We start from the raw sequence: 11463 nt of genomic DNA on the forward strand, positions 1-11463 counted from the left end.
CTGTTCAGCTTTCCCTCGATCCTGTCGTGTCTCCCAGTCCATGTCGCTGAAAAACATCACCACAGCATGATGCTGCCACCACCATGCTTCACCGTAGGGATGGTGCCAGGTTGCCTCCAGATGTGACTCTTGGCATTCAGACCAAAGAGTTCAATGTTGGTTTCATCAGACCAGAGAATGTTGTTTCTCATGGTCTTAAGGTCCTTTGGGTGCCTTTTGGCAAACTCCAAACGGGCTGTCATGTGCCTTTAACTGAGGAGTGGCCACTCTACCATAAAGGCCTGATTGTTGGACTGCTGCAGAGATGGTTGTCCTTCTGGAAGGTTATCCCATCTCCACAGAGGAACTCTGGAGCTCTGTCAGAGTGACCATTGGGTTCTTGGTCACCTCCCTGACCAAGGCCCTTTTCCCCCGATTGCTCAGTTTGGCCAGGTGGCCAGCCCTAGGAAGAGTCTTGGTGATTCCAAACTTCTTCCATTTAGAAATGATGGAGGCCATTGTTACATAAAGAGAGACCTAAGACAAGAACACAGCATGGCATCAACACATGAAAACACAACATGGTAGCAGCACAAAGGGCAAGAAGGTAGAGACAACAATACACCACGCGAAGCAACCACAACTGTCAGTAAGCGTGTCCATGATTGAGTCTTTGAATGAAGAGTGTTTTTTTGCAGCTCGTTCCAGTCGCTAGCTGCAGCGAACTGAAAAGAGGAGCGACCCAGGGATCAAATCAAATTGTATTGGTCACATACACATGGTTAGCAGATGTTATTGCGAGTGTAATGAAATGCTTCAGCTTCTAGTTCCGACAATGCAGCAATATCTGACAATTCCACAACAAATACCTAATACACACAAATCTAAGTAAAGGAATGGAATAAGAATATATAAATATATGGATGAGCAATGTCAAAACGGCATAGGCTAAGATGTAATAGATAATATAGAATGTATATTCATATGAGATGAGTAATGCAAGATATGTAAACATTATTAAAGTGACTAGTGTTCCATTTATTAAAGCTAATGATTTCAATTATGTAGGCAGCAACCTTTCTGTGTTAGTGATGGCTGTTTAGCAGTCTGATGGCCTTGAGATTGAAAAATAGCTTCTGTCTCTCGTTACCAACTTTGATGCACCTGTACTGTCCTCGCCTTCTGGATGGGAGCGGGGTGAACAGGCAGTAGCTCGGTTGGTTGTTGTCCTTGATGATCTTTTTGGCCTTCCTGTGACGTCGGGTGCTGTAGGTGTCCAGGAGGGCAGATACTTTTCCCCCGGTGATGCGTTATGCAGATCGTACCACCCTCTAGAGAGCCCTGCGGTTGTGGGCGATGCAGTTGCCGTACCAGGCATTGATCCACACGACAGGATGCTCTCAATTGTGCATCTGTAAAAGTTTGTGAGGGTTTTAGGTGACAAGCCAAATTTCTTCAGCCTCCTGAGGTTGAAGAGGCGCTGTTGGTCTTCACCACACTGTCTGTGTGGGTGGACCATTTCAGTTTGTCAGTGATATGTACGCTGAGGAACTTAAAACTTTTCACTTTCTCCACTGTTGTCCCAGTGGATAGAGGGTTGTTCTCTCTGCTGTTTCCTGAAGTCCACGATCATCTCTCTTGTTTTGTTGACGTTGAGTGAGAGGTTATTTTCCTGACGCCGCACTCCGAGAGCCCTCACCTCCTCCCTGTAGGCTGTCTCGTCATTGTTGGTAATCAAGCCTACTACTGTAGTGTCGTCTGCTAACTTGATGATTGAGTTGGAGGCGTGCATGGCCATGCAGTCATGGGTGAACGGGGAGTACAGGAGGGGGCTGAGCATGCACCCTTGTGGGGCCTCAGTGTTGAGGATCAGCGAAGTGGAGATGTTGTTTCCTACCTTCACCACCTGAGGACGGCCTATCAGGAAGTCCAGGACCCAGTTGCACATGGCGGGGTTGAGACCCAGGGCCTCAAGCTGAATGATGAGCTTGGAGGGTACTATAGTGTTGAATGCTGAGCTGTAGTCAATGAATAGCATTCTTACATAGGTATTCCTCTTGTCCAGATGGGATTGTGCAGTGTGATGGCAATTGCATCGTCTGTGGACCTGTTAGGGCGGTAAGCAAATGAAGTGGGTCTCGGGTGACAGGTAAGGTGGAGGTGATATGATCCTTGACTTTTTCCTCGTGTGTGCTTTGGGGACCTTTAAAAGAATGTGACTGGCAGAACGGGTGTTGTATGTGGAGGTGAGGGCTGCAGTAGGTATCTCAGATAGGGGGGAGTGAGGCCTAAGAGAGTTTTAGAAATAAGCATCAACCAGTGGGTCTTGCAATGGGTTTACAGAGGTGACCTGTTTACAGAGGAGTATAGAGTGCAGTGATGTGTCCTATAAGGAGCATGGGTGGAAAATCTGATGGACAAATGGTAAAGAACATCTAGCCGCTCGAAAGCACCCTTATCTGCTGATCGAGAGTAGATTGAGAATAAGTTTTTTTTAATCAGTTTTAGAATATGGCTGTAACGTAACAAAAAAAGGAAGAGGTCTGAATACTTTCCGAATGCATTGTACCTTAGCAGTCAACAAAATGAAGTTAGACAGTTTTTATTATTTAAGGAGACAAACCGTTCCCCGTCTACCTTCAATTTGATTCAGCTATTGAAGAAAGAGGGATTCATGATCAATCTACTGTCAAGAAATTAGGCTAAAGCTTTCATCAAAAGCACCTCGATTTGGGAAATTAACTGAAACTCGAACATCAAATACTGCAGTCAAGGTGTAATTTAGATATCACAATCCATTCCATTATCCCGTAAAAAGTTATATTTGACTGCCATTGGGCATGGGTGGTGCATACATCCATTACAATAGTGATATAAATTATATTAATTTCCCATGGAAATGTTTCCATATTTATTTTCTACAATCTATATATATATATATTTTTTTACATGTGCTCTGTTTTTTTGTAGTGACAAAGGGGGAGAAAGGTGATTTCGGAGCTCAAGGTCTCCCAGGACCGCCAGGTAGGCCTTATGTCTCAATATAGCACACTTAGTACATGGAAAATAACAACCACTTCGTTTTGTCTTTAGGCTACAATTCAGCTTGTATGCTTATCGTGATATTTTGTTACAGGTGTGGCCTCTAACTTCGACATTTTTACATTCAAGGTATGAAAGTATTACAATTAATAGTACTACTGTTAGGATGGAAGATGGATAAAGAAGTTATTTGTGTCTCAATATATTCTGATACTCTGTTACTATTCTTTTCCATGTACTATTCTGTACTTTTCCACAGTCTAGTTTAGAGCTGGGCAATATGGCCAAAATATCATATCACAGTATTTAAAACAAATTGGATGGTATTGCGATATTTGAATATGTTTTTGATTAATACAAGTTCAAAATTTGCTTTAAATAGCGCATGGCAACACAAACTATAGTTTTGGCAAGTCGGTTAGGACATCTACTTTGTGCACAACACAAGTCATTTTTCCAACAATTGTTTACAGACAGATTATTTCACTTATAATTCACTGTATCACAATTCCAGTGGGTCAGAAGTTTACATACGCTAAGTTGACTGTGCCTTTAAACAGCTTGGAAAATTCCAGAAAATTATGTCATGGCTTTAGAAGCTTCTGATAGGCTAATTGACATCATTTGAGTCAATTGGAGGTGTACCTGTGGATGTAGTTCAAGACCTACCTTCAAAAAATCAGCCAAGACCTCCAAAAAAAAATTGTAGACCTCCACAAGTCTGATTCATCCTTGGGAGCAATTTCCAAACGCCTGAAGGTACCACGCTCATCTGTACAAACAATAGTACGCAAGTATAAACACCACAGGACCAAGCAAGCTGTCATACTTCAACTGTACATTCTAAGTGATTTCAATGGGAATTTCTATAGTCAACATTTTTATACTGTTCAATTCAACTTCAACCAAAAATAGTCAGCATTTGCATCAATTTCTGCGTTTACTGCACTCATTTGAGATCATTTTCACATTGCCACGTAGGGCTGCACATTATGGGCAAACAATCTAGTCCTTATTTTTAACCAAATGTTGCAGTTGTGATTTAGAGCAAAACACTTGGGTGAACTGTTGGAATCATGGAAATATAATGTTTATGCTAATTCTATAGTTAGAATATAATAGTGGGCACTTTGAATACAATGTTTGACATGACAATGAATGAAAATGCCAGGGAGGAGTTATTGTGACAGGGTAGGAACCAAAGTGTTAGTGTTTCCTAGGGGTCCCTATAATCTTAGCTACTTCATGTAGCCAACATATTATTGCTTCGCTTCATTCCTATTTGTTTTAGAAGATACTGTGGCACAAACAGCATTCTGATTTAAGTCTACACCATCACTGGTATTATCAGGCTGTATAGCTAATTACGTTTGCTCTGACTCCGTACATGTATTAGCTAGCTAGTGATTAGCATTAGCGGCTAACCATTGGCAGCTAACAAGATTTAGGCTTAACTTAACAAGCTTAACTTGCTAAGAAAAGACAAACTAGCTGTTTGCAGTTGTAAGAAACACAAACGAATAGTGTAATTATAGAACACTAGTGGATTTATATGAAGAAGCAATGTGGAAACAGCATTGTTGTGATTAACATTGTTGCGTGTGCTGCATTGACCATGTAACTGCAAGTCTCAGTGGTTGAGGAACAACAAATGCGCTCCTTGAGTGACAGGGGGCGTGGCTAGATCTGTGTGGAAAGCAGAATGGAGAGCAGAGACTCAAGTAGTGAAGTAAACTATAAAAATGGACATTACACATGGAATATCACATTTAACAAACCAAACATTCAAATACCGTTCTAGAAGGTAAAAACCCAAACCGGTCCATGCGTCAATACCGTTATATCCTAACATATGATATACCGCCCAGCCCTAGTCTAGTCTGTATTAATCCACTGCCTAGACATACGCTTATCTGTGACCTTGTGGGGAGTTATTTGTGTATCTGTATAAATGTCCTCTCTTTAGGGAAGTACAATTGAGAGACTGTTGTACTGTTTTGGTGCACAAACTCTCTCCTTGCAGCACTGCAATAAATATATCTATTTATAATTTGAGAACCCAACTTGATCATTCGGTCTCTGTGTTCACTTGAATCTCTGATGTTGCTGTTTGGTTTTTCAGGACCTTGCTAACACTACAGTATGAATTACTTACAGGGATATAGTAGCTAAAATAGTAGGTGGGTAAATGTTGGAACACTGGACGAGATGACGTAAACATTCATGCAAAAAGTGCTAATTTGGCACATTGCTATGAGCAGTGTATTAAGAAGCAGCGCTGCTTGTTGGGTCATGTTTTGGAGAACACAAAATTGGGGAGAAAATGGCCTAAATTGAATGTAATTGAGTTGTTCTCCAATCAAACATTTGTCTTGATTTCATTCATCTCTGTGCATTTTGCCTTTTTATTTCTCTCACCACTTTGATTTGGTGCAAAGAGCCCTTCATTGCCAGTCCAGATTCTTAAATGCTATTACCCTACATAATGCTATCATGCCAGGACAGAGCATTAATAGCTGTTTTTTCTTTGCAGAATGACCTGAAAGGAGAGCACGGCGATACAGGCGTGAAGGGGGAGAAAGGAGAGCCAAGTGGTGGCTATTATGACCCCCGTTTTGGAAGGCAACAAGGCCCGCCAGGACCCCCTGGAAACCCAGGACTTATGGTAAGAACTTGAGAGGACATTACATCATATATTAATCTGTTAGGAAGGTACTAGTCAACACACATCTCCTGGCATATGTTTGTCAAATGATAAAACGTTGATACTGTACGATTCAACAATCTATATGTATAGATGCATATCATGCCTGTTTAAAGGAACTTGTCACAGCCTGAAATCAGTCATTAAGACTCCTTACGATATCTCTCAATTCTTGCTAACAACAATGGAAAGAGAGCCTTATAATGAATGGGGTACAAATGAAGTTCAACTTTTTTTTCTCCTTCATTTTTCATCACAGGGTCCAAAGGGAGATTCCATCACGGGCCCCCCTGGTCCACAGGGCCCACCAGGCTCCTCAGGGATTGGCTACGACGGTCGTCCAGGAAACCCAGGCCCACCGGGGCCTCCCGGGCCCACAGGCTCCCACTCACTACCAGGGGCCTACAGACCTACCCACCGTGAGTTTCCTAACCAGTGACAAACACAATGTCACAATACATTATTCAATAGGGTATACACATAAAATACGTTGGTGGTGGAATGGAGTGAGGTACAGCACTAGCCCATTCATAGACGGTAATGTTAAACATACGTTTATTCATGAATATGTCTAGTGGCAATGCTCCGGCGGTGCTCTGTCTAAACGTCAATACATCTCTTTTACGACGCATTTTGGAAACATTTGGAACTTAACTTTCATATCAGCGAGAAATAATACAAATTAAAAAAAGGTTAAATTACTACACACCTTTTATATGGCTAGGGTTCCCACATGGACATATTGTATTTCTATGTTACAGCGCTTGTTTACAGAAGACAAATGGGAGACAGAGGCAACCACCTGTGCTAATTAGCTATCTAGCGTGCTCCGAACACCTGTGTCTGGAAGAAAGACACCAGAAAAGTGTTGTTACTGAAAAATACTGTTAGCAGCATCTGTGTTAAAACTGGTTGAAACAGTGTACACACAATAAGTGTATATTTTGCATTGGTGAAATTATTTTGACGTGATATGAAATTAAAGGGCTTAATGTTTCTAGAACCGTATTGCAATTGAGAATCAATTCCCGTTTAGATGGAATATTTGGCTGTTTTGGCTGCCAGAGCCAGCCTGCCACTGAACATAACATATGGTCCTTGGACGTTTGACATTAAGGAATAACGATAGGCTTGCCTACCCTCCTTAACCTAATCTTGGGATAGTACACAACGTGCTTGACACTGTAAGAAGCAGCTATATTATATCGTCATTATCATATTTTTTTTCTCCATCACAGCCATTAGTATTCCAGGCCCCCCCGGACCTGCTGGACCACCTGGAATTCCTGGTCACACCTCAGGGGTAAGTGGTCATCTCACGGTTTCGACATAGGCGAAACTGGTTTAACCATTCTGTTAGATGGCTACCATGCCGAAACCACAGATTGCTGTTTTCAGTTAAGTGGATTCAGTGGAGTGATTGCAAGGTACCTCAGAAAAAAGCAGAGGCAAATAAGGTCTATTTTACATTGTTGTTTTCTTTTTGTGGTTGAAAGTCAGTTTATTCATCATGACTACTAAGATTCACTGGTTGTTTTTCTGATTGATGCCTGCAATCTTGTATATGTACTATAATATGTATTGGTCTCCCCAGGTGACAGTTTTGAGGTCATACGACACCATGATTGCTACTGCAAGGCGCCAGTCGGAGGGCACGCTCATCTACGTTGTCGACAAAGCAGATCTCTACATCCGAGTCCGCAATGGATTCAGACAAATCATGGTGAAGTCATTAATTTTTCTTTCATGTGAGACGTGTTAGTAAGGTAGGAAGCTGGAGATGTACACTCAAAGTTGGTTAAGTGCACATTAAAAGACTGTGAACGTGAAACAATTACCTATGCAAACAAATGTATGCACTTTTTTCATATTCTTATTATATTCCAGCTCAGTGACTACAGTCCCTTCTACAGAGATCTGGTAAGTTGGATGAAAATGAGTAAATAAAACAAAGTCAATGTATGAACTTATTTAATAAATAGCTATTTGAGGAAATAAAGTCAGTCATAAAATCAAGGATGACTTGTCATCTCAAATGACCTGTGCTTAGAGTGTCCGCCCTGAGATTCGAAGGTTGGGGATTTGCACTCTGGTCGAGTCATACCAAAGACTCAAAAAATGGTACCCGATGCCTCTCAGCTTGGCACTCAGCATTAAGGAGATGGATTGGGGGTAAGGCCCTGCGATAGGCTAGTGTCCTGTTAAGGGGATGTACTTGCACATCAAGCTGCCTCACGCTACAGAATCAGGAGAAAGGCTCTTATGGCCTTATGGGCCATTTTGGCTCAGAAAAGGCTTACTTGTCCAAGGCTTGCTTATTTTACTTAATCACTGTTGCTCTTAATCTCCAGGACAACGAAGTAGCGGCAGTCCAGCCTCCCCCTGTCGTCAATTACCCCCAATCCCAGGACCACTCGGCCAACAATGGAGCTGAACAATTCTCCCACGGCGGTGCTGCCACCCACCCCGTCGTGCCTCCTCCTCGCCAGCCTATTGAGATCCCCAGGCCCGCCCAACCCAACAATCGCGACCCCAGAGACCCCCCTCAGTATGATCCCAGATACCCCTCTCAGACTGACCCTAGGTACCCCCCTCAGACAGATGGCCGCTACAGCCCTGTGCAGCCTGAGAACAGGTATCCCTCCCAGCCCGAAAGACGATATCACATCACCCCCCAGAGACAACCTGTTCCCCCTCCAGTTCCCCAGCCTGCCGGTCACGTCCACACATCAGGGCCAGGAGTGAGTATCTTATCATCATTGAATGTGCCTTCAGAGAAAGCATGTATCTAACAAATGGTCTCATCTAAATTGTGTGTGTGACCTAAGCCAAGCTGTTTGTATAACTCAAATCTGGGGGGGGGTCCTGCTCAGCTCCACCTGATCGCCCTGAACACTCCCCAAGTGGGCAACATGCGGGGCATTCGAGGGGCAGACTTCCTGTGTTTCCAGCAAGCTCGTGCAGTGGGCCTGAAAGGCACCTTCAGGGCTTTCTTGTCCTCCAAGCTCCAGGACCTCTACAGCATCGTTCGCAAGTCCGACAGAGACAGCCTCCCCATCTTAAACCTCAAGGTGTGTAAACATATACTAAAGAAAGCATGAGTCTAGACTTTGGGATCCTACTTCTGACACCAAATTGAAGTTGAGTTTATTGAAGTAACCTATTCATTACCATTTCAGGAAATTCTAGAGATTATTTCAATACAACACTGTTAAGAATCAGTCATGCGATGCTACCATGGGTTTTCATTTTATCCTTCCTTGAGTCTCCTGGCCGTGGCTTGCTATATAAAGCAGGCAGACCGGCATCGAGGCATTCAGTTACTGTTCGATTGGACGTTAGAATGGGTGGATGGATGGCTCCTACAGACAGTGAGTCACGTGGCCGTGGCTCGCTATGTAAATCAGGCAGACAGGCATCGAGACATTCAGTTACTGTTGGATTGGACGTTAGAATGGGTCAAATAAGTGACCTAGGCAACTTTGAGCGTTGTATGATCGTCAGTACCAGGCTCGCCGGTTCCAGAATCTCAAACAGCCGGCCTCCTGGGCTTTTAACGTATGGTGCGGCAAACAAAAAAAACATCCAGTCAGTGGCAGTCCTGTGGGCGAAAACAGCTCGTTGATGAGAGAGATCGAAGAATGGCAAGATTTGTGCAAGCTAACAGGCAGGCCACAAACAGGCAAATAACGGCACAGTACAACAGTGGTGTGCAGAACGGCATCTTGGAATGCACAAATCACTGGTTCTTGTCATGGATGGGCTGTTGCAGCAGACTACCACACCGGGTTCCACTCCTATCAGCTAAAAACAAGAAGTGGCTACAGTGGGCACCAACACTGGACAATTGAGGAGTGGAAATACATTGCCTGGTCCGACGAATCCCAGTTCCTATTGCTTCATTCTGATGGCTGAGTCAGGATTTGGCGTAAGCAGCATGAGTCCATGGCCCCAACCTGCGAGGTGTCAATGGTACAGGCTGGTGGCGTAATGGTGTGGGGAATGTTTTCCTGGCACAAATGAGGTCCCTTGATACCAATTGAGCAACGTTTGAACGACACACCTTATAGAATCCATGCCCCTAAGAATTCAGGCTATTCTGGAGGCAAAGAGGGGTACGACTTGGTACTAGATGGGTGTACCTAATAAACTCGCCACTGAGTGTATATTTTCTCTCCCTCTAGGACCATGTGCTATTTAATAGCTGGGAGTCATTGTTCAGTAAGACTGAGGGGAGGATGGAGGAAAATGCACCAATCTATTCCTTTGACGGCAGAGATATCCTCAGGGACAGTGCATGGTGAGTGTTGGTCTCTCAGACACGGAACAACAAAATGAAAAGTGTGTTTACAATGTGCATCTAATGCATCAAAATCCTAGTTGCTGGTTAGCTAAGGTGAGTTGTTCAACTTAGTTACGTCATTGTCAAACTATTCTCAGTGAGTTAGTAAATTATGAAGAAGAAAATGGGACAAGCTAAGTGTTTGCCAATGTTATAGTTTAAAGAGTTAAGGTGGCTACATAGATACTGTAGCTAGCTACGCACGTTTTTTACTTAAGTTTTTGCTAAGCTAACATTGACAGCTCTGTGTATGCAAGCTAAAATGCAAACAGCTAGCTACTTCAAATTTTATTTGTCACATACACATGGTTAGCAGATGTTAATGCGAGTGTAGCGAAATGCTTGTGCTTCTAGTTCCGACAATGCAGTAATAACCAACAAGTAATCTAACCTAACAATTACAATTACAACCTAACCTAACAATTACTTAGCGAACAACATCCGTTTAGATGATACCAATTTTTAGCAGCTTACCAACTAGATTGCAATAGCCACAACTTACAGATCAATAAGCTAGTCAGAGCAAAGCTTGCTAGCAATACCGGTCCATATCCCCCCCAAGCCTCGAGCCTAAATTGTAACTCTCAAAAAGTGTATATAAACTCAGCAAAAAATAAACGTCCTCTCACTGTCAACTGTGTTTATTTTCAGCAAACTTGACATGTGTAAATATTTGTATGAACATAAGAATTAACAACTGAGACATAAACGTAACAAGTTCCACAGACATGTGACTAACAGAAATGGAATAATGTGTCCCTGAACAAAGGGGGGGTCAAAATCAAAAGTAACAGTCAGTATCTGGTGTGGCCATCAGCTGCATTAAGTACTGCAGTGCATCTCCTCCTCATGGACTGCACCTGATTTGCCAGTTCTTGCTGTGAGATGTTACCCCACTCTTCCACCAAGGCACCTGCAAGTTCCCAGACATTTCTGGGAGGAATGGCCCTAGCCCTCACCATCAGATCCCAGATGTGCTCAATGGGATTGAGATCCGGGCTCTTCGCTGGCCATGGCAGAACACTGACATTCCTGTCTTGCAGGAAATCACGCACAGAACGAGCAGTATGGCTGGTGGCATTGTCATGCTGAAGGGTCATGTCAGTATGAGCCTGCAGGAAGGGTACCACATGAGGGAGGAGGATGTTTTCCTTGTAACGCACAGCTTTGAGATTGCCTGCAATGACAACAAGCTCAGTCCGATGATGCTGTGACATACCTTCCCAGACCATGACGGACCCTCCACCTCCAAATCTATCCTGCTCCAGAGTACAGGCCTCGGTGTAGCGCTCATTCCTTCTACGATAAACGCGAATCCGACCATCACCCCTGGTGAGACAAAACCGCGACTCGTCAGTGAAGAGCACTTTTTGCCAGTCCTGTCTGGTCCAGCGAC

At 43.4% G+C, this 11463-nt stretch overlaps 1 protein-coding gene across 4 annotated transcripts in view; it reads left to right on the forward strand.

Moving 5' to 3' along the window:
• The window catches only part of LOC111973416 (collagen alpha-1(XVIII) chain), a 164533-nt gene that overhangs the window by 149902 nt on the left and 3168 nt on the right, over positions 1-11463 (forward strand). For all 4 annotated transcript variants that reach the window (XM_024000805.2, XM_024000793.2, XM_024000785.2 and 1 more), the window contains 10 exons: positions 2950-3003; positions 3116-3150; positions 5555-5686; positions 5985-6144; positions 6964-7028; positions 7320-7448; positions 7613-7645; positions 8077-8466; positions 8599-8796; positions 9910-10025. In XM_024000805.2, coding sequence (XP_023856573.1) covers positions 2950-3003; positions 3116-3150; positions 5555-5686; positions 5985-6144; positions 6964-7028; positions 7320-7448; positions 7613-7645; positions 8077-8466; positions 8599-8796; positions 9910-10025 — 1312 coding nt within the window. The remainder of the gene's footprint in view (positions 1-2949; positions 3004-3115; positions 3151-5554; positions 5687-5984; positions 6145-6963; positions 7029-7319; positions 7449-7612; positions 7646-8076; positions 8467-8598; positions 8797-9909; positions 10026-11463) is intronic.

This window comes from Salvelinus sp. IW2-2015, linkage group LG2 (genome assembly GCF_002910315.2).
Source record: "Salvelinus sp. IW2-2015 linkage group LG2, ASM291031v2, whole genome shotgun sequence".
In the NCBI taxonomy this organism is placed as follows: domain Eukaryota; kingdom Metazoa; phylum Chordata; class Actinopteri; order Salmoniformes; family Salmonidae; genus Salvelinus; species Salvelinus sp. IW2-2015.